The following is a 24091-nucleotide window of genomic DNA, read 5'->3' as shown; positions in this document are numbered from 1 at the left end:
TAGTATTTTATTTTTTAACTATAAATTATTAGTACAGCTTATGTAACTAGTGCAATAGTTCTTAACCTTCCAGTGGGACGGAACAAAAACCTATCTAATGGTGCTCCCACACTGGGCTGCTATAAATATTATATAACATGGTGTGTCAGGGACAGTGCGCCATCGGGAGCATCATTAGACAAAAATACCAAAGATGGCCAGATCTATCGAGGTACCTACGGACCAGTTCAGGTTTTTCCAGGAAATACCGGTTAAGACCGTATCGCTCTCGTGTAAATATATATATATGTCGGTGGCCGATCGTAAAGTTCCTGTAAATGTTTTGTTGGTTACATTCAACCAATAAAATAAAAGATAATGCCCGAAGCGCAAATTATTGTCCTGAAACTGGAGCCACGCGTCGACCCTGAGAATGCTTATCATGTTTCATGATATTGCGGATATTACCATCGGCCATCAACAGACACAAAGACAATACAATTATTACTGCCTAAAAATGGCAGCAAATATTACCACCCGCATGGCAGATATTATATCATACGTGATGAATTATGGTCTCGCTTGCGTCCAGAAGACGCGCGTGAGAACGCAACTCATGCGGTGATTTTCTCATCGGAGACATCGGAGTGGTTAAGCTAAGTTGGCAGCGATTATGACAGCCTTACCCAGTACAATAATTATTTTATACCAAACATCGTAGAATCCATACTTAATATTAGAAATGGGAAAGTGTGTGTGTCTGTTTGTTTGTCCGTCTTATACGGCCAAACGGAGCGACGAATTGACGTGATTTTTTAAGTGGAGATAGTTGAAGGGATGGAGAGTGACATAGGGTACGTTTTGTCTCTTTCTAACGTGTGCGAAGCCGTGGGCAAAAGCTAGTGGAATTATAAATGTTTACCTAACTCAACAGAGCTATCAAAATCGTTGCTAACATAGACTATGAGCCGTTATGAGCGATTTAACAAGTTTTTCAGGTAACCCGATTATGCAAGGTTTAAAAAAACGTAGGTATTCAATTTAAAGGCCGCTGTACACATGGGGCCATTTGTTAGTCGTATACCTCGAAATCAAAAATCCTTGTAGCTGCTTTCACCTATTCGCGTTTCGCCGCGATCTCAAAATCTCTGAACAGGATTTTTTTCTTGTAGTATTATTTTTGGTCGCCAATTACAATGGTGTATAAAATATATAGTATATTTATTGTGTGATACTATACAGCACGACCACGGATGATTTTATTAATTCTGATGCGGTACAAATTCACGAAAAAAAATGTACTTTTTTGTACTGACGTTTAAAAAAAATGTACCCTTATGATTTTGGAGTTTCGACATAGGGCCCGTGGTCGTGCTAGGTAGGTACTCCCTGGCACGACCACACTATATTTAATGAGATTTTAAATTTCTGTTGCAGTACAAATTCACGAAAAAAAATGTACTTTTTTGTACTTACCTTTTAAAAAAAAAATACCCTCATGGTTTCGGAGTTTTGACATGGGGTGTGGTTGTGCTAGATAGGTGGTACTTCCTGGCACGACCACACTATATTTAATGATTTTTTTAATTTCTGTAGTGGTACAAATTCACGAAAAAAAATGTACTTTTCTGTACTTACCTTTTTATAAAAAGTACCCTCATGGTTTCGGAGTTTCGACATGGGTTGTGGTCGTGCTAGATAGGTACTCCCTGGCACGACCGCACTAAGTTTTTGAAGTAATTTACATAGTACAATTTCAAAACACTTGTTTAGTATTCATTTCACCATCAAATTAAACATAAATATAGTGTGGTCGTGCCATGAAGTACCACCTATCTAGCACGACCACACCCCATGTCAAAACTCCGAAACCATGAGGGTATTTTTTTTTAAAAGGTAAGTACAAAAAAGTACATTTTTTTTCGTGAATTTGTACTGCAACAGAAATTTAAAATCTCATTAAATATAGTGTGGTCGTGCCAGGGAGTACCTACCTAGCACGACCACGGGCCCTATGTCGAAACTCCAAAATCATAAGGGTACATTTTTTTTAAACGTCAGTACAAAAAAGTACATTTTTTTTCGTGAATTTGTACCGCATCAGAATTAATAAAATCATCCGGGGTCGTGCTGTATAGTATCACACTATTTATTTTCTCGCCTTGCTTCACCGTAGTCGTTTTTCACCTCAATAAATATTTGTTTGTAATGCGTTATTAGATAGTTTTGTTAACCGCCGCCTCAAATCTCAAAGGAAGGGGTTCTCAATTCGTCTGTATGTTTTTATTTTTTTAATGTTTGTTCCTCGATATCTCCGTCGTTACTGGACCCATTTTGAAATATTATTTTTGATTGATAGTATATGCATACAGATTAGATTGGTCCCATTTTTCTCAGAACCCAGTTCTGATGATGGGATCCTGGAGAAATCGAGGGAACTCCTCAAATCTGAAAGGCATACATATGGTGATTTTTGTGTTTTTAAAGGAACAGCATACATTTACGTACGGAACAGTGACATTTGGTGCAGTGGAACTGCTGATGATGGTCAGAACGGAACTCCTCAAATCTGAACGGCACGCTTATAGTGACTTTGGTATTTTTATAAGAACAGCATGCCCTTACGTCCAGAACAGTGACATTTGGTGCAGTGGATGTGCTGATGATGGTCAGAACGGAACTCCTCAAATTTGAACGCCACACTTATAGTGACTTTGGTATTTTTATAAGAACAGTATGCATTTAAGTTCAGAACAGTAACATTTATTTAGTTATGTTTGTTAAGCATATTGAGTTGTCTAGTCAAATTTTGTCAAGCTTCGATTTCTTATAATCGGATTCATGAGGAATTCAGGAAACTCCTCAAACCTTAACGGTATACGTATATTGATTTTCGTTGCCATCAAATAATTAAAGCATTAAAAGCAGTTTAAAAAAAATACCTACACATTTCTACATAATCCAACATTCGCAAGTAGCTTTCACCAGAACCCCAAAGGCGGCGGTTTTTTTTTTCTTAAAAATTATCAATTATTTGTAAATGCATTTTTTCGCATTTGTAGTTTCTCTCATGGTTAAATAGCCTCGTTGTGCATATCACTGATATTACCAAAATATATTACTAATAAAATATTACTAATGCAACTGTGGATGTTGATATATGTCCATTGACCAGGTAAAACGCGACGACTAAAAATATTGGCGGCTAACTGAATAGGCTATTAGTGATAAACGCTACATAAAAATCTGCTATTGTTATAAAAATCTATTGAAAATAAATGCGGTTAACTAAATAGGCTATTGATAATAAATAATAATGCTACATCAAAATTTGCTACCGTTGTAAAAATCTATTAAAAATATATGCGAGTGCCAAAGGGGCTGTCCATAAATTACGTCATCGATTTTTTCAGATTTTAGACCCCCCCCCCCCCCCTATAATCATCCTATCGTCATATCTTAATGACCCCCCCCCCCTTCTCCCAAAATTGACGTCATTACCAGTTTGACAAAATAAAACATTGCAGATTTGAGAAAAATAGGGTATTATATGATTAAAACACTTGGTTATAGAATCATCTTTGATTATTTTTACTTTGGCAATAATCATTGATATAATATAACTACTTATAATATAATATAAATACATAGTATAAAACAAAGTCGCTTTCGCTGTCTGTCCCTATGTATGCTTAGATCTTTAAAACTACGCAACGGATTTTGATGCGGTTTTTTTAAATAGATAGACTGATTCTTAAAGAAGGTTTATATGTATAATACATTTAAGTACCACGGGCGAAGCCGGGGCGGGCAGCTAGTATTATATGTAATATTATTGTTAGAGTATTTTATCTGTAGTTATTACTGTATTTGTGTACATCTATGTTGCATTACTTATGTATGTTTATTATGAGTTATTTTAGTATTGTATGCGCCTTAGCCGCCTCTCACATTTGCAGTCTCACTTACTAGGTGTGCTGGAAGAAATTTCTTTTTAGAAATAATCTTTTTGTACGTGAAAAATAAACTATAAATAAGAATGACGTCAATTTCGAAACACCCCCCCCCCCATCAATCATTTACCGTCATCCGCAGACCAAACCCCCCCCCCCTAATTTAGAATGACGTAATTTATGGACGGCCCCAAAATATACCACCGATATTACACGCTACAACAAAATACGCTACCGCGGCAAAACGCGAATAGGTGAAAAGCTACAAGGATTTTTTGATTTCGAGGTATACGACTAACAAATGATGGGGCCAACGGTTAGACCAACCCCTTGGCCAAGCGTGTAAAGGGCTACTAAACTTGGCCGTACGATGGCAGTTGGCGCCAGCGCTGGCCGGCCAACCGACTGGTGTCGGTTTTTTGTCCACACATCAAAGGATCTTGGCGCCAATGGCCAACTGCGTTCACACTTTGGCGCCCCATTCAGTTTGTCGTCAGCCGTCAGAGAGGACAGTAGTGAAAGATTTACGAAAATAATAAGTATATCTATGCCAATAATAGTGTTGGTTTTAGGAAATACAACACCCTTGCAATTGTTTAATGTACTGCCTAAAAAAGATAAATGTGTTTATCAGAATATTCAAAAAATGTTTAATATTTCAGATAATTTAATTTTATCACGAGGTTATTATTATATTAATTAAATTTTGCTGACAACGTAAATGACCTAGAATTACCTAGCCTTTTCCATTCTACGTCCATCTTTCATAAAGGGCCAATGCCAAGTGATTGGTTCACCAATGTGTAAACAGCAACTCTTATCTCGGCCAAGGGGCTGCTCCACGGGTTGGCCCAACCATTGGCCCCATGTGTACAGCGGCCATAAAGGTAAACGTCCATAAGCTCGCGACACAGTTCTCACACACACGGGCTGTATTGAGCATCGCATTCAATACTTGCGATAAGGGAGCGGATTCTTTAAATAGAAATTATGTTAGGTAGTCAAATCAAGCTGATTTTGAAGAAAAGTCTCATGCACAGTGAGATAGTACATATTCAGGAGCCTTCTCCTTGTGTGATATTGGAGGAGGAATTCCAAAACCTTGGATTAATGGATGACACCAAACCAGTATCTTGCCTATGATGAAGCCTGAAGTATTTGATACAAAAAATTTAGCAAAATTCATTAGCATTTCAAAACTGCATCAGTTGTAATGTGTTGGTTGGTTTGGTATTTATAGACAGATAAGCAAATCTTGTCTCTAACAGAAAGGCGCGAAAATCAAATTCTCTACGTGCCTTTGCCCCTACATTTTCCAAATTTGCCGCCTTTTTTGGTGACAAGATTTACTTGTCAATAGATAAGCCTATTTATCATTACCTACCCCATTACCAATTATTCATAATTTACAAGCTAAGTAGGTTTTACTTTAGGTAATTATTCAAACATAATTACATTTTCAATATAATACAAAAACATTAACACCTACTGCTAGAGTCATACATAAAATTAAAACTATTATAATCAGATCTCAATACTGAAAGTCAGATCTCATACACTCATATAATGGTCGAATAGTGTTTTGGAATTAGCTGCTCCTAGCTCACACTGCTACTTCAATCTTTGTCTAGTATATGTTTCAGCATGGTACTTGTGGTAAGTTATTAATGTATACCTACATCTTTAGCCTTTCTCTATGGAGCAGCAAGTTTTCACATTGTATCATCACAGTCTAGTTATAACAAGCAAACAGTATTGTCTACTTGGAAACTTAGACTTGTCTGTGATAAGTGTGGCAGCCACATTAACTAACATAGTGTAAATGCTGCAAAAATGAGCCACTTAAAGAGGCCTTCAAAAGTAATTGGAATGTAATTACCATTATTAACACTGATATATGCTTAGAAATGGGGCAGACACACTTTGCCAGCAAAGAGCTCTGATATTACTGTTATCCACAGAGAGAGAACAAATAATATGTAAGATATTCCCACTTGATGGCTGTTTGGTAGTTGGTATGGCTGGCCTCCGATCTCATCAACATGAAATCCCATTGGAAATATTACTGCAGCCAAGCAGAAAACTACCACTGAAAGTAAAGACAGTTCAAGTATTATGTATATATTTATAAGGATACATGGAATTTACTATACTGGTCATAACTCAGTTCATGATGGTAAATGCTAAAAGCTTATCAAACCTTTCAAGTACTGTCAAAAAATTCTGATGTAATTGTCAAAAATCCAAAAAGTTGAAATTAAAAGGGTGGTCATGACAAAGTACATGTTGAGTTTAGACCAGAAAACAAATCAAAATTAGGCTGGTAAATTAATATCTTTTCACATTTAGGATTTAAAGTCATATATTTTCTGAAGAGAAGTACAAAGATATATAATAAACATATACTTACTTGCAGCAAAGCCGACCCATCTTGCATATGGGATAACATTACGGTCAAAGTGACTTGATGCCAAGAGTATCACAGTTGTTGTAATGCATATACATCCAATAAAGATGCAAATGAGGGCTAGAAGCCATTCAGGTTGTAGGTCTGGAGTGAAGCATACTTGTGGCCTGTTATATAGAGTAATACAGGACCACATGAGCCCCAGTCGAGTATCCCCTGTAAAAAATTGTTGATTATAATTTCCAATAAGAATCAACTAAGAAATAACACATAGCAAAATGATAGTTCCAACCTCCAAGGTTACTGTTATTGTAGACGCAAAGTACAATGTGAATATCAATTTTTTACCTCCAACATCAGTAATTATCCAGTCTGGCATGGCAAGGCTAACTATTGCAAACACATCAGCTGCCATAAACAGAGTCCCTGATATCACTGTCAGCTTATCCATATTGACAGAGTAATCTTATTATTATGTTTATCAAGAATTTAGATGGCATAAACCACAGGTTTATAATATTTTGTTAATATTCATAGAACCCATCACAAACAGCGTATTTACGCTATTGTAATTGTACACTGAGTTCATGTGTTGACAAGTGACATTGACAGTTTGCGTTCAGAATAGAATAGCGCTAACGAGCGAGTGCTAACACATGAACAGTCAGCGCCAACCAAACCAACATTCTTCGATACGTGAGCGAGCGAGAGAAAGATTTTTAGGGTTCCGTAGTCAACTAGGAACCCTTATAGTTTCGCCATGTCTGTCTGTCCGTCCGTCCGTCCGTCCGTCCGTCCGCGGATAATCTCAGTAACCGTTAGCACTAGAAAGCTGAAATTTGGTACCAATATGTACATCAATCACGCCAACAAAGTGCAAAAATAAAAAATGGAAAAAAATGTTTTATTAGGGTACCCCCCCTACATGTAAAGTGGGGGCTGATATTTTTTTTCATTCCAACCCCAACGTGTGATATATTGTTGGATAGGTATTTAAAAATGAATAAGGGTTTACTAAGATCGTTTTTTGATAATATTAATATTTTCGGAAATAATTGCTCCTAAAGGAAAAAAAAGTGCGTCCCCCCCCCTCTAACTTTTGAACCATATGTTTAAAAAATATGAAAAAAATCACAAAAGTTGAACTTTATAAATACTTTCTAGGAAAATTGTTTTGAACTTGATAGGTTCAGTAGTTTTTGAGAAAAATACGGAAAACTACGGAACCCTACACTGAGCGTGGCCCGACACGCTCTTGGCCGGTTTCTTTTTCTTATTCTCGACCTCGATTGTGCTGTAAATTAAAAAATAATTGAATTTGGTTAATGTTCCTCTTTTACTCTAATTAATATTTTGTAATGTAATTAGAGACATTAAGTAGCTAACACACGACCGCACCGCACCTTGATCATGAAACTTTTCATGTAAGTGAGAGAGAGAACGAGTTTTTTCTCTAAGGGATAGTGTGTGGATCTAGTGAGTATTATTATATTCTTTGATGTGGATCGTGTGGTCGTGTTTTAGTACTATTAGGGTTACTTGCACCAACGAAAATGGAGGGTTAACCCACCATTGTGTATGGAATTTGACAGATGACAGCCCACTAACCCTGAGTTACGTGGTTGGTGCAAGTGGCCCTTTTTTGCATCAGAATAATAGTAATTTCGATACAAATGCGAAAAAGAGGAAGTACGAAACGAGTGGCAATAAACCGACATAAGAGGTAATTCGTTACTCATGTAGTTAATTAGATTTATCGCCACGTTTCGTTATTGTTTCGTACTTCCTCTTTTCCGCACTTGTATCGTTAAGTACTATTTCCTTGAAATGGGTTATTTTATGAGTAGTTTGCAATGATTTAAGTATAGTGAACCAGGGGTTAAAGCTCGTTGATTTAATACATGTTCTCTCCGTCGTAGTGTAACAGAACAAGCGTCTATGACGAGGAAATGGACTCGTTATTACATATAAGACTTACGGCAAATCAACTTTTTCTTGGCTAACTTTTTGGTGCATATTTCCTTCGGGATTTCATTGAATATTTTAACAAATAATATCTGTGATGGTTTATCACATGTTTAGTTACGTCACCACTCATAAAATTCACTATTATTCGTTGAACAACTTATTGGAAAAAGCTTATTTACAAACTATATTCACATGGATGGATTGTTGACATTAACAATCTGCTCTGTCAGACGAATGGCGTTCCGATATTGCGTCTTGGTTCCAATTACAAGTCAGATAGGTAATAATCACTAATATTGATTATTATACTTCCTGAATATATCATTCAATGTAATAATTAGGAACAAATGTAATCTTTTATTGCGAAGTTACTTATTAAATTGATTTAAACAATCTTTCACAAAATAATATTTACGTAAAAATATTTATCGATTTACGGAATGCTCCACTATTGAACTAGATAGGCATCAATATCAATAGCTCTGTCTCTCTCTAAAACACGTGCAGTCATGCAGGTGTTACTATTGAGAAGCAAAAACGTACGTGCTGAGCTGTCTTGGACAATAATGCCTAAGGCATACGGCTTAGTAAACAAAACAGTTATGATCTTTTTCTTATGTGCGCAAGTTAATGGCTTTCTGTCGATATTGTGTCTGCAAAACGTCTGCAGTCCGCGTTATGTCTGCAAAACGTCTGTATTGTGTCTGCAAAACGTCTGCAGTCCGCGTTATGTCTGTAAAACGTCTGCATTGGGTCTGCAAAACGTCTGCAGTCCGCGTTATGTCTGCAAAACATCTGTATTGTGTCTGCAAAACGTCTGCAGTCCGCGTTATGTCTGTAAAACATCTGCATTGTGTCTGCAAAACATCTGCAGTCCGCGGTATGAATGAATGAATGAATGAATGAATGAATGAATGATTTATTTGCATGTGAATATTGGGTTTACATTATTAGGTGTTAGGTACAATATTTTATATTCGAATCTCCAAGATTCTACCTATACAGGTGTACATGCACTGTATATTGGCTTGGCTCGCTACTAATAGTAATAGAGTTTCACCATATAACAGAAAACTTATGTCTGCAAAACGTCTGCAGTCCGTATTATGTCTGGATTAAAGGCTATAAAAGGGTCGGAGCGAGCTGACGCGGGGCATTCTTAAAATATCCACAAGACTAACAGTGTCTCTGGCTTTTGTGTGTTATACTGGTGAGTGAAGTTGTTCTGCTATTATTTCTCTGTTTGTTTTTACTTGGAAATTATTCTAAGTGATTGTAAACTTTGAAATTGTGTCTCTGTTTGATTGTGCGGGGACAATATCGTCGTACAGTTGAATTTAGACCTGTGGTGGAATTGCTTTACCGTCAGTTGTGGGGTTATTTTAGTGTTCTATTTATAGTGTAGTGTTACATTTAAATTAATGTGTATAGTGAAGTTTTTTGTGCTTTGTTTCTTGAGTGCCGTCAAGCAATACAAAGACTGGGTCGATGTATGGCTGGTGCTTGGAGATAAGTCTGTGTTTGGTTTTGTAGGGAGTAATTCTTGCAAAACTAAGCTTAGATTATAGCACGTAAAGAAAACTTCACTCGTTTGTTTAGTTAGTCAGTAAAATTGAATTTAGTAATTTTCTATGGGGTTATTTTGTGAAAGTTATAAGCCAGATCATTGTTTGTGACAGACTGTTGTCCGGCTAAGCGCTTTATACCTTGCGGCTGTTAAACATAAGGCGTTTAGGGGTCTTTTTGTTCCAAGTGGAGGCTTGGACGATTTTTTATACTTACAAAAGCGTATTTTCTCACCGGTCTCAAAGAGTCCAACTGTTAGATGGAAGTGAGGACTTTTACGATTGACGAAAGACATTAGGAGTAATCCTTGCTCACTGAAGTCGGCAGTATTTGAGGCTGGGGTCCTATATATATTTATATTTATTTACTCGGTGCTCTAGTCCATGCTGGCGTTGGTCGCTGGGGATTTCGGTTGTGATCGATCCACATCTAAGTAAAGTTGATCGCAGCTGGGTCTCTCATTTGGATGGTACTGGTGTGTCCTAGAATACTGGATATATACACGGATAGGGCGATCTACTCTCTGCTACCCTAGCCTGCGGGCAAAAGCAGAGGGGGGGGGGGGTCTGACCAACACAAGCCTATAGGTTGCTTATCTCAGCTTCGCTGGCTGAACTGTACAGCTTATAGTAGGGATACACTTGTGCATATTCTGAACATTAGATCAATGGTAAGTGATGGTCTTTGTTTCAGATATGCTAGAGTAGGGAAAACGATAGGACTAGGGTAAAGTCACACACTATTTCTATGAAAGTAGAGTTCTTTTATGATTGGTCTTGGAATATAATTGGTCAACGTGTATTGTGGAGAAATAATTTAACTACTACTATATATATGGTTTAAATTGACTTTAAATGTGGTGTTTACTATTTTAAAATATGTGGTAAAACTGGTAATTTATAAAATATCTTATTACTTAATTTATCTGAGTGAAATTAATAATTGTGGTAGCAATTTCTGATTTTTCGGTGTGGCTGCGGGACACTTAGTGTTGCTAACTGGTTTTTCAAGGTAAATTCTATCAAGTTGGTTAGGGAAACAAACTATTCTTTGGAATAAAAAGTATAGGTTTGTTATAGGGCCCAGTGGCATGCGAGCGCCGTCCACTGATGGAAAGTCAAAAGCTTAGAAAAGTTTGACTGCTCGGTGTTTCGTTAAAACATTAGAAAGATCGAGAAGTTATGGTCTATTAGCAGTATTGGGGAAAAGGGGGGTTTAGCTAGGGAAAAAGAAACAAAACAAAAAGGGGGTTAGTTTTTAGATAGATAGCCCTTCAGGCTTACTTGCTTAGGATGCCCGATAATGTGGTTTTTATTGGGCCTAAGGATTCCAGACGGTATCGCAAGTTCTCACCCCAAACCGGAATCGAAAATAGAGCGTAGCCGATGATTACCAAAATATTTTTTAATATTTATTTCATGTATATTTCACTCACTAACTTCTATACTAAAAATTTCCCCATTACGTCATTAATTTTCTTACTCATAACTTTCTAGGCCTAAATCTGATAAAATACTCTTCTATAACACTATATTTTTAGGCTACAATAATCTTTATTTTTCTTTAAAATATAAATAAATAAAATTTTAAATATTAGTCAAAAATACAGCTGATACTCATTAAAGGATCTAGGTTATCGCGGTTCACATCGAAGGGTTCTACTTATTCACGCTAGACGATCACAAGGCCAAATTTATAGGGTATATTTAAAGGGGGGTTAACTATACTGTTGGTTAGTCAAGTAAGTAAGTAAATAAGTAAGGTGAGCGGAGATTTAGTTACAGTAGTTCCCATTTTCCTCTCTTGGCACATCAAAACCTAAATAATGTTAGATTTATATATTAAATGAAACCACATTTTTACCACATTGTACCTCAAATATATGTATTTATTAATAAACTTAGATTACTGGCACAATCTGTGGCAAGTTTGCAAATACTAAAATAATGATACACATTTTTTAATTATAGGCACATACGTTTTCCTTTCGAAGTCCTTTTAAAATCGCTATAGTCATTATAATCAGTTATCCATCGGTGTTAGCCAGGGTCACTTAAATGCTCTACCATTCCGAAAAAAAAAATTAGGTTAAATAAATAAGGTTTCGAATGTTTCTATTAACTACTTAGGTACCTATGTAAATTATTAAATAAGTAGCCTGTTTGATTTTTTCTTCAAATCATGTGTAGAAAATAGTTATGATTTACTTATGTACAAAATCAAACTATGATTTATATTATAAACTTTTTGCGCTATTCGAGCAACAGGTTATAATGTAAGGTAGGGGTCCCCGATTAAGAGGTATAAAGGGGTCCGATTAAAAAAATTACCACCGCGACCCGGACGGCGCGGCAGCACATCAAAACGCGGTCCTCATTAAATAGGACAGCGCTCCGGTTCTGGACCGCGATATGCTTTTTGGAAACCCCTGGTGTAAAGACCGCGGTCAGACGATTAAACGAAAATGTTATCTCATCTTTATCAAGTAGATTATTTCTTAATTAGGCTAAGCAGAAGCAGGAGGTGGTGCAGAAGTGTTCGTGGTGGCCGTGGACGCCGTGTCGTCGGGCTCGTTGATTTGTAGCCAAGGCATGCGGCGCTGGAGTTCTTGCCTGTACGAAAACAAAATAAATATAGGTTTTTAAAGGGTCGTCAATGCGCATTTAACACCTCGGACTCGGAGTTGTAGACCGGGTAGGTGACCGTTTACTATCATATCAGGCAGGCTGTATGCTTGTTCACCACCGAGTGGTATTAATAAAAGTCATACAGTTACATGATAGACAGAGTAACTTTCGCATTCAATTTATAATATTAATAAAATAATAGGTATATTAATTTGTTTTTATAAACCAATCCTAGGGGCTATCCACATATTAAGTCGCACAAAATTTCGATTTTTTGAACCCCTGTTCACCATGTATATGGATTGTCACATTTAGTATGACCCACGGAAGTATAACTAAAGCAGTATGACCCCCCAATTATACTGTGACGTAATATGTGGCTGATCACATAGTGTTAGAAAACATATTATACATACCTGTATTTTGGATGGCTGATGGCGTAAACCCAGGGATCTATGCACGCGACAGCTTTACACGCCACAGCGGGAATCATTGTCACCTGTAATTTGGTAAAAAATATTGCCTAAATTAAATTAGGATATTAAAGGACATAATTTAGGTATGCAGTAATAGTGTAATCATTGTTTCATGATATTAAATATCTGCAAGATTATGTACCTACAGTGGGAGAATGAGTAAGTATCAGCAAAGAGGATCAAGTATTATAGAGAATGACTGTCAAAGTAAAATGTGTAATCACAGTGCATAGACTGCCATCTCTCGACACCGGCTTAAAACTTTTGAACCTCAGTTTTGACAATTTGGCCCATATTCTTAGCTTGATATGTTTTAAAATGTCAAACATTAATATTAGCGCTATCTAGTCGAGCGTACCCCAAAGGTGTATCGCCATCTAGCTCACCGTACCTTTTTCTGTATGGTTTTGGGGTACGTTTTTTTCTTAGACTTTATCGGTCTTTACGAAGTTATATAGGTCTTTGGTATCAGCAAATATAACTAGATGTAATTGAGATAAGTAATTGTCATTACTGAGGTTCAAAAGTTTTAAGCCTGTGTCGAGAGATGGCAGTCTATGCACTGTGATTACATATTTTACTTTGACAGTAATTCTCTTTAATACTCTATCCTCTTTGGCAGGGAGAATAGAGGTATAAAGGAGGAACATCTGTCGAAGTACAACAATCGCAAAAATGACCGGCTGAGGCCTTGTAATTGCAGTTACAAATCTCTCCGCTTGGAGCGCATGTCTCGCTCAATGATCAGCGATGTGACATGACATTTAGACGTTCTTTTCTCTAGGCTGATTTCGTCAGACTGAGCAAGTCAAGACGTAGTCCCGTGGTAGTGCGCTGGCTTCGTACGCAGATGTTCATGGGTTCGATTCTGACAGTGATCTTTTTGCTTTTTGTTTTTTTTTATACATTAATTTTCTTTTTGTGTATTTTATTTGTATTTATTAATTGTTTTATTCATACAAATGTTAACTTAAGCCCTTTTACATTGTTTGCCCCATCTTAGGATTCTTAGGTAATGTTGTAAGTCTTGCGAATGAAATTTCGAAAAGTTGTAACAAAATAAAATATTTTTGGACAAGAAAAAAATAAAATAATTCAAGAAAAATATTAGTAGAAAAAAATAAAAAAGGTATCATCAGGATTTGAACCCGGGACCTCTTGCTCCGTAGGCGGGGTCACTACCGAGAAGGCTAAGAGATTGTCAAACCCTTATGCAGCAGCGATTGCAGCGCCACCTATCTATGATTTTATATATGCACATCTGATACTTAACACATTGGACACCGCGTACCCGACAATCGGGTACTCGTAAACTTTACTCAGATGCCGGCATACCCGATAGTCGAGCAAGAGCTATAAACCTTCACGCGACGCCAACGTACCCGATAGTCGGGCAAGCTTTGCATCTTCGCTACCTCAGGGCTGCCACTGACTGTCTTCTGATTATAATATTTATAATGTACTTATGTGGTCGAAAAGTTAGTACAGTTGATTATTATATTTATTAATTCACTTTGTATTTTTATTTACTTTACCTAATGCGATTACAAAATAATAATTCTTATTAGTTGGTTACGTTAAATCGCATACACGGGTATGTATCAATAGGAGTTAGAATTTTCGTAAATCGTACAACCTAATTTGTGTTTACGAATATTTAACAGTGATAGAGTAGGTACTCATAGGATGATTTTAGTGAAACAAAATTCGGAGAAAAATAAACCAAGAAATTCAACTAAGAACCTAATGCAACTTTCTAATTTCTAAGCGGCAGTTCTCAGAAAAAGACAATAGGTCAGTCATAAAACAGCACTGCACTGCAACTGCGTGGAAGCAAAACGTAACAAGTAGCTTTGAATAGTTACGATAATTAGTACGCTAGTACACATACCATAAGGTCGCAATTTCTTTGACAAAAGAATGTAGTTACTGTGATCATACACTTAACCCTGGAGATTGTAACAGAACAAGCGTCTGTGACGAGGAAATGGACTCGTTATAACATATAAAACTTACGGCGAATCAACTTTTCCTTGACCAACTTTTTGGTGCATATTTCCTTCGGGATTTCATTGAATATTTTAACAAATAATATCTGTGATGGTTAATCACATGTTTAGTTACGTCATCAGTCATAGAAATCACTATAATTCGATGCACAACTTATTGGAAAAAACTTATTTACAAACTATATTCACATGGATGGATTGTTGACACTAACAATCTGATCTGTCAAACGTATGGCGTTCCGATATTGCGTCTTGGTTCCAATTACAAGTCAGAGAGGTAATAATCACTAATATTGATTATTATACTCCTTGAGTATATCATTTAAGTAACAAATGAGATCTTTCATTGCGAAGTCACTTACTAAATTGATTTAAACAGTCTTTCACAAATTAATATTTACGTAAAAATATTTACGGCACACTCCACTATTGGACTACATAGGTATCAATACCAATAGCTCTGTCTCTCTCTAAAACAGCTGCAATCTGCACGTGTTAATAAGCAAACATCCGCGTGATGATCGTGAACTTTATTGCGTAGGGCATATGACTTAGTAAACAAAGCACTTATGATCTTTTTCTTATATGAGTCCCAATTATGTCCCAAGTCCCAATTATGTCCCAGGTATGTCCCAGTTGTGTCCCAATTATGTCCCAAGTCCCAATTATGTCCCAGGTATGTCCCAATTATGTCCCAAGTCCCAGGTATGTCCCAGTTGTGTCCCAATTATGTCCCAGTTATGTCCCAAGTCCCAGTTATGTCCCAAGTCCCAATTATGTCCCAGGTATGTCCCAATTATGTCCCAAGTCCCAGGTATGTCCCAGTTGTGTCCCAATTATGTCCCAGTTATGTCCCAAGTCCCAATTATGTCCCAAGTATGTCCCAGTTATGTCCCAGGTATGTCCCAGTTATGTCCCAGTTGTGTCCCAATTATGTCCCAAGTCTGTCCCAGTTATGTCCCAAGTCCCAATCATGTCCCAAGTATGTCCCTGTTATGTCCCAGGTATGTCCCAGTTGTGTCCCAATTATGTCCCAAGTATGTCCCAAGTCCCAATTATGTCCCAGTTGTGTCCCAATTATGTCCCAAGTATGTCCCAGTTATGTCCCAAGTCCCAATTATGTCCCAAGTATGTCCCAGTTATGTCCCAGTTGTGTCCCAATTATGTCTCAATTAGAATCTATAAAAGGGTCGGAGCGAGCCGACGCGCGTCATTCTTAAAATATCTACAAGACTAACAGTGTCTCTGGCTTTCGTGTGTTATACTGGTGAGTGAAGTTGTTCTGCTATTATTTCTCTGTTTGTTTTTACTTGGAAATTATTCTAAGTGATTGTAAACTTTGAAATTGTGTCTCTGTTTGATTGTGCGGGGACAATATCGTCGTACAGTTGAACTTAGACCTGTAGTGGAATTGCTTTACTGTCAGTTGTGGGGTTATTTTAGTGTTCTATTTATAGTGTGGTGTTACATTTAAATTGATGTGTATAGTGAAGTTTTCTGTGCTTTGTTTCATGAGTGCCGTCAAGCAATACAAAGACTGGGTCGATGTATGGCTGGTGCTTGGAGATAAGTCTGTGTTTGGTTTTGTAGGGAGTAATTCTTGCAAAACTAAGCTTAGATTATAGCACGTAAAGGAAACTTCATTCGTTTGTTTAGTTGGTCAGTAAAATTGAATTTAGTAATTTTCTATGGGGTTATTTTGTGAAAGTTATAAGCCAGATCATTGTTTGTGACAGACTGTTGTCCGGCTAGGCGCTTCTTCCCTTACGGTGTCAAATAAGAGGCGTTTAGGGGTCTTTTTGTTCCAAGTGGAGGGCTTGGGCGCTTTTTTTATACTTACAAAAGCGTATTTTCTCACCGGTCTCAAAGAGTCCAACTGTTAGATGGAAGTGAGGACTTTCACGATTGACGAAAGACATTAGGAGTAATCCTTGCTCACAGAAGTCGGCAGTATTTGAGGCTGGGGTCCTATATATATATATATTTATTTACTCGGTGTTCTGGTCCATGCTGGCGTTGGTCGCTGGGGATTTCGGTTGTGATCGATCCACATCTAAGTAAAGTTGATCGCAGCTGGGTCTCTCATGTGGCTGGTACTGGTGTGTCCTAGAATACTGGATATATACACGGATAGGGCGATCTACTCTCTGCTACCCTAGCCCGCGGGCAAAAGCAGAGGGGGGGATAAGAACACAAGCCTATAGGTTGCCTATCTCAGCTTCGCTGGCTGAACTGTACAGCTTATGGTAGGGATACACTTGTGCATATTTTGAACACAAGATCTATGGTAAGTGACGGTCTGTGTTTCAGATATGCTAGAATAGGGAAAACGATAGGAATAGGGTAAAGTCACACACTATTTCTATGAAAGTAGAGTTCTGTTATGATTGGTCTTAAATTATAATTGGTCAATGTGTATTGTGGAGAAATAATTTAACTACTACTATTTATATGGTTTAAATGGACTTTAAATGTGGTGTTTACTATCTTAAAATATGTGGTAAAACTGGTAATTTATAAAATCTCTTATTACTTAATTTATTTGAGTGAAATTAATAATTGTGGTAGCAATTTCTGATTCTTCATGTAGCATCGAGCCAGTGAGTGTTGCTAACTAGTTTTTCAAGGTAAATTCTATCAAGTTGGTTAGGGAAACAAACTATACTTTGGAATAAAAAGCATAGGTTTGTTATAGGGCCCAGTGGCATGCGAGCGCCGTCCACTGATGACAAGTCAAAAGCTTCAAGGAGTTACTAGACTTATTTACTTCGTTCTCAGTGGTAGCAACTACTCGGAGCCTTGATGATACATTAGAAGGATCGAGAAGTTATGGTCTATTAGCAGTATTGGGGAAAAGGGGGGTTTAGCTAGTGAAAAGAAACAAAATAAAAAAGGGGTTAGTTTGTAGATAGATAGCCCTTCAGGCTTACTTGCTTAGGATGCCCGATAATGTGGTTTGATTGGGCCTAAGGATTCCAGACGGTATCGCAAGTTCTCACCCCAAACCGGAATCGAAAATAGAGCGTAGCCGATGTTTTCTAAAATATTTTTTAATATTTATTTCATGTAAGTTTCACTCACTAACTTCTTTTCTAAAAATTTCTTCATTACGTCATTAATTTTCTCACTCATAACTTTCTAGGCCTAAATCTGATAAAATACTCTTCTATAACACTATATTATTGTGCTACAATAACCTTTATTCTTCTTTAAAATATAAATAAATAAAATTTTAATATTAGTCAAAAATACAGCTGATACTCATTAAAGGATCTGGGTTATCGCGGTTCACATCGAAGGGTTCTACTTATTCACGCTAGACGATCACAAGTCCAAATTTACGGGGTATATTTAAAGGGGGGTTAGTTATACTAATGGTTAGTCAAGTAAGTAAGTAAATAAGTAAAGGTGAGCGGAGGTTTAGTTACAAGATGTTGTTTACCATCCCTTATCTATTTGAAGTTTGCGACTCGGGTTTTTCACACCGGTCACGGTGTAAAATTTGCAATCCGAGCCATTCCGTAATGGTTTGTGATGTGCTTTGGACGTTGTTGTGTTGTGTTAATTTTTATTTTGACGACTATCGGCTTGTTTCTGGACAACTGTGACTTCTGCTTTCTTACTGGACTTTGTGGTTTTGCCTCTGATTGGAATTGATAATTAATTTGGTTGTTTCTACTACGACGATGGCGAATGCTCGTGGTCCTGATGACATTGAGCGAGACTTAATAAATATATTCGGCGAGGATGCAGTAGTTGATGAGCACAACTCTCAGCCACAATTACGCGAAGAGGAGTTAACTTCACTGTTGAATTTAGGAATTTCGTACATTAGCAATTTTGATTTTCGATGTCATGTCTTTCGGAATTTCGTACTTAGAACATTTGATTTTCGACATTGTGCTACGCACTCTTTCATTTTATGCACGTATACGAAAGTTACTTGGCACAGCCCTGAGCGTCCGCCGCTTGCCCGACTATCGGGTACTGTCGGTTTCTGGGGTATTGTTCGAAATTAGCCTGGTTGCGAAAGTGTTAAAGCTTTCGCTCCTTATATTTCTAATCTCCATACTCTTTGGTATCAGTAACTATGTAAGTGCTCCCGGTCACCAGCGTTGATGCTGGCGTTGCGGCATCCTCAGCCGAAAGCATCAAACGCCGCAAATATAATACCCTAGGAACCAGCTACATATTTGCGGCGTTTGGCGTTGAGACCTTGGGGCCATGGGGGCCCATTGCCCGTCTTTTGAATAAAGATTTGTCGTCTCGCCTAAGGGCCCATTTAGATGGTACGAGAACTCGCATACGAGTTTTATTACATTGCGGTATTTGATGGCTGTGCAAAATTGTTTGTAACCTCAACATCCCGCAATGTAACCAAAATCGCATGCGAGTTTGCACGCCGTCTAAATCAGGCCTAATAGAGACCTCAGGCGACGAGAGGGCTGGCCAGTATTTCGCGCAACGTATAAGTATCGCTATACAGCGTGGAAATGCTGCCAGCCTTCTGAGTACCTTGACCATTGACGGCGATTTAGGCCAATTTTATTTATAAGTAGGTTAGGTATTTAGTTTTAAGTAGTAGTATTAGTTTTATCATGTTTTATTTGTTTGATTTATTTACCTAATTCAAAGACATATTATGTAACTCCGTATAGACGGATAAAGTCTAAGAAAAAAACGTACCTCAAAGCCCTAGAGAAAAAGGTACGGTGGCCTAGATGGCGTTACACCTTTGGGGAACGCTCGGCTAGATGGCGCTAATATTAATATTTGACATTTTAACACATATCAAGCTAACAATATGGGCCAAATTGTCAAAACTGAGGAACAAAAGTTTCAAGCCTGTGTCGAGAGACGGCAGTCTATGCACTGTGATTACACATTTTACTTTGACAGTAACTCTCTATAATACTCGATCCTCTTTGCCTAATTAGATGTCTTCTAAAACGTCATACGGGTGTAGTAAATTTAGAACACTTAACCGCTGCATAGCATTAGAGTTCAGGCTTTGAATTAGAAATGTCTTACCCCAGGTGTCAGCAAGTCTTGGTTCCCGAACGCGCCGATAAGCGACATGATGCCGTACGGCGTCCACGAGGCGACGAAGAGGAAGCACACTGTGAGGGCAGCTTTGGCTATCCGGATTTCGGCGGACTCGGCGTTAGCTTGCTGGTTCGATCGCAGGGATTCTACGTTCATCTTCTTGGCCTGTGCTCTGAAATAACATACATTTATAAACTAACTAGCTTTTGCCCGCGGATCCACTCGCGTTAAATTCTAAAATTGCGGAATACTCCATACAAACTTTCACCCCTGATTTTAGGAAAGTGGGGGGTTAGAAAGAGGCAAAAAGTAGCCTATGTCACTCTCCATCCCTTCAACTATCTCCACTTAAAAAATCACGTCAATACGTCGCTCCGTTTTGCCGTGAAAGGCGGACACACAAACAGACACACACACTTTCCCATTTATAATATTAGTATGTATAAGTATATAAAGTATAAAGTATATAATATATCCATATTATGGATGTCTGTATATACCCAAAACGGGTAAGCAGAGTATATGAAACTGATCAAGTTTTAGTGCCACTCTTAGCATTTATGGGGTAGTCTAAAGAAAACGAAATTGTGACATTGCAGCGATAGGTTGGTGCGGGGAAAAATAAAATACAACACATCATAATAAATTAGACAAAGTGTAATGTTAATATTTTCTCACTAATTATAGATTGGCTTCATAGTGACATAGGTACCTTAAAGCAGCCTCATGCGCGAAGACTTGCTTGACAATGCCACTGTAGAAGTAGACGATGGCAGACATGGGGAATACATAGCTGCATGTGAAAATGCAGCCCACAAACAGCTTCGTGTCAAATGTGTTGGTCAGGTAGTCGAACGTGCAGGACGTTAGGTAGCCCTCTGCAAGCAAGTATGTAGGTAAGTGCAATTAAAAAATTACGTCTTCATTAAATTTCTACTACCTACTTAAGTCAGATCCATAGACGTTTCATAGAAAGACTAGGATTATAATTTTAATTGTATGTATTAGATTAATCTTTTTGCCCGTTTCTTGCAGAAAAGAAGCACGCAGCTAAGCTTTCAAGCAATTCGCAGCTTACCAACCTCACGGCTCAATTTGAACTAAAGTTTTGCAAAATTTTGGATCTGTATACGATATGGATCGGATAATTCAGTGTCATAACAAGGTTTTTGTTTAAAGAAACGTATTGACGTTTCGATATCCAAACTCGAACATTTTTGACACTGACAGTCTGACAGATTCATATCGCAGTGAAATCTTACTAATATCTTAGAAGCATTCTTCGAGTACGGCAGTTAGTTTTATAAATGTTGAATAAATTTGTTAAGTTGTTAGTTGCACCTTAGTATTGCTAGGTATAATTAAGCAGTTAAGAAAATAGGTATCTACCTGGCACAAATCGGCCCCAGATTTTAAGCAGCGGCAGTAGAGCCCATGGCGTGCAGTAGATCCAAACCAACGCCATCAGCAGAAGCACCTTCCCTTTCGATAGACGGCCGTCTAAAGGTCGTGTTATGGTTGAATGTCTGCAAAACAATCACTAGATGCAATCAATTCACTAGACGCAGGTCTCCATTCTAGCAAACGAGTCATTGAACCACCACGTTCCGGGATTGCTGAGTAATTTAGGGTTCTACTTACATTGGTTGTTCAATACTTATAATATGCATTATCCAATTTAGCCAGAACCCTACATGGCTCAACAATCCTGGAATATGACTGAACAACGAAGTCAGTTTAGTTACATAATTACATATACGTACAAAAACATATCTGAACACGACTCTACAGTTTCAAGACCTGTACATGTAAGCGCAACAATAATACCCGTCTGCGAGGTCACCAGTACAAACTACTCGTAATAGCTGAACTGTCTAAAAACAACCCGCGCAAACATTTTCTCAGCAACTGCTTGGTCAAAACATGGAACAAATTACCATAAGACGTGACCTCAGCACTGAATGTCAACCAGTTTAAGAACCGACTAGATAACTAGGTATTTAAAAATTTAAAGAACACATATTAAGGCCGTTTTCACATTATCCGATCCGATATCGGATGTAGGAAGAACAGTTGGATACAGGCAACTATCAGTTGTTACAATTGCCTGCCTGGTTAATAAATAATAAATAAATAATAATATAGAGAATAACAGTGTGATGTCACTGAACGTGATTCTAATTAGTAACAGAAATTATTAAACACATTTTCTTACCTATCGAAGGCGATGACAGCGTTGGTCATTGAAGCCCCGATTCCACTGTAGGCGCCCATTAGAGCAAATATTTGGCACCCGAGCTCCCCTAGCGCGAAGCCTCTCATGGCACTGTTGTAAATGAATATAGGTGCTTTCGCCATCATTATGAAGTCGAATATCGACAGCTGTAATATCAAAAGGTTGCTGGGCGTGCGAAGACTTTTCGTTCTGAAAACAAAAAGATGGTAATTGGAATGTAATGAGCTAGTAATAGTTATTTGTTATACAAGGGGGCAAAGTTGTATTTTAACGCCGAGTGTGGAATTGAAAAACGAGCAAGTGAAAGGATTCTATAGTTGAACCACGAGCGAAGCGAGTGCTTCGAGAATAGAATCCTGAACTTGTGAGTTTTTTAACACACGAGAAGTAAAATACATTTGCACCCGAGTGTAACACAAAACTTTTCCCCTCACTATAGCGAGGAAACTACAACGCTAAAAATGCGTTTATCACTGCTTCCAGTAGTTCCACAGGTGGTAAATCATCTTTATTACTAGATTCACCCACTTTTATCAATTTTAAAGCAGTTAATTTGACTTTATTCAAGGTCAAATTACTTTGCCCACTAGTGGATAAAATGCGTTTTTACCCGCTGGTATTAAAGGACAAAACACGTGTTTCCGAGCTAGTGAGGGGAAAAAACATTTTCTAGTTAGCACTCTTTAGGTAGGTGCTGATATAAGTGTAATTTTAGCTAATTTAACGCTGAGTATTACCTACATATATGTATACCTACCTAGAGGAGTACTTAAAACAAGCAATTAATTACATATCAGAAGCATCGGTTTTTTTGGCACTGCGGCCAGTTTGGCGCCCGAGAGAGCGAGAAAAAGAGACAGAGGGAGATAGCGTACTTACGTGGAGAATATGAAGATGACGAGACCGTTCCCAATGAGAGCAGCGGCGGTGAGGAAGATGTAGAGCAGGCAGAGCGCGGTGTGTGCGGCGGCGGGGGGCGCGGGGTACGAGAGCCAGTGCTCGGGCACCGCGGCCAGGTCCGCGCCCGTCAGCCCGGCGCCGAGCATCTCGACGCCGTCGATGCCGTTTGACCTGGACCCGAGGGACGGTCAAGACAATTTTATGAATACACCGAAATTCTGTTTTGACGATTTTCGATTTTCTGTGAAGGAGAAAGGTGAAGGAGGAGGAAACAAGGCTAAGCTTAACATATTAAGTAAGGTCAGGGTGCGTTGTCGAATGGCACAAATGCTCACGAAACGCTCACGAAACGAAACGCTAGTAGATAGATATCTATCTCTATCGCTCGTGCGTATTGGCGCGACAGAGCCAGACTAACTGGCGCGGCGTTTCCTTTTCGTTTGGCGTCGGAGAAATGCCATTCGGCTACGCACGCTGATAACAGTAACTATCGTCAAGACTAAGTGCTGACGAAAATTCTTGGGATTTGCTGTCGAGCAGATTGAGGGCTTCCATGAACCGTGAAGAACCCCAGGATAGCGCAAATTAAGTAGTTTACCTGTCAAGTTTCGGTTAAAATGTGGCGGAGACATCACGACATCAGCAAATTTTGATGCCAATTATTTATTAATAAAAATCATGATAATATTATGCACATGAGTGGCTCGTTGATGTCTATTACCTAAGCGGCGCGAAGTACGCGCCGTATTCACTCCTCTCCGTCTGGTTGTCCATGGCTTGTGTCGCAATCATCCTGTGAGCAGCCCTCGGTAGTCCTCAGACCCCACTGACTGACTGCTGCCGATCTGATGCGCATTCAACTTTTATATCAACAACTAATGGGATTGCAACGGATTCACAGATTATCCACGCAACCGGATTAAC

General features: G+C 38.2%; 2 protein-coding genes across 2 annotated transcripts; both read right to left on the bottom strand.

Annotated features, from left to right (window-relative positions):
- Positions 1–4128: 4128 nt before the first annotated feature.
- LOC125231698 (uncharacterized protein C16orf52 homolog A) lies at positions 4129–6959 on the bottom strand. The gene is made up of 3 exons (XM_048137230.1): positions 6688–6959; positions 6343–6555; positions 4129–6021 (listed from the first exon to the last, which is right to left on the bottom strand). The coding sequence occupies exons 1-3, from the start codon at positions 6788–6790 to the stop codon at positions 5834–5836; spliced, it is 504 nt and encodes a 167-aa protein (XP_047993187.1). The 5' UTR covers positions 6791–6959; the 3' UTR covers positions 4129–5833.
- A 4770-nt stretch (positions 6960–11729) lies between these two features.
- Positions 11730–24018, bottom strand: LOC125231562 (opsin-2-like). Its single transcript, XM_048137019.1, has 8 exons — positions 23889–24018; positions 23147–23338; positions 22247–22456; positions 21421–21557; positions 20744–20909; positions 20017–20203; positions 12917–12999; positions 11730–12485 (listed from the first exon to the last, which is right to left on the bottom strand). The coding sequence occupies exons 1-8, from the start codon at positions 23957–23959 to the stop codon at positions 12380–12382; spliced, it is 1152 nt and encodes a 383-aa protein (XP_047992976.1). The 5' UTR covers positions 23960–24018; the 3' UTR covers positions 11730–12379.
- Positions 24019–24091: the final 73 nt, after the last annotated feature.

Source organism: Leguminivora glycinivorella, chromosome 12 (assembly GCF_023078275.1).
Source record: "Leguminivora glycinivorella isolate SPB_JAAS2020 chromosome 12, LegGlyc_1.1, whole genome shotgun sequence".
NCBI classification, from domain to species: domain Eukaryota; kingdom Metazoa; phylum Arthropoda; class Insecta; order Lepidoptera; family Tortricidae; genus Leguminivora; species Leguminivora glycinivorella.
The sequence above is the reverse complement of the archived record's forward strand: the minus strand, read 5'-3'. Positions and strand labels throughout refer to the sequence as shown.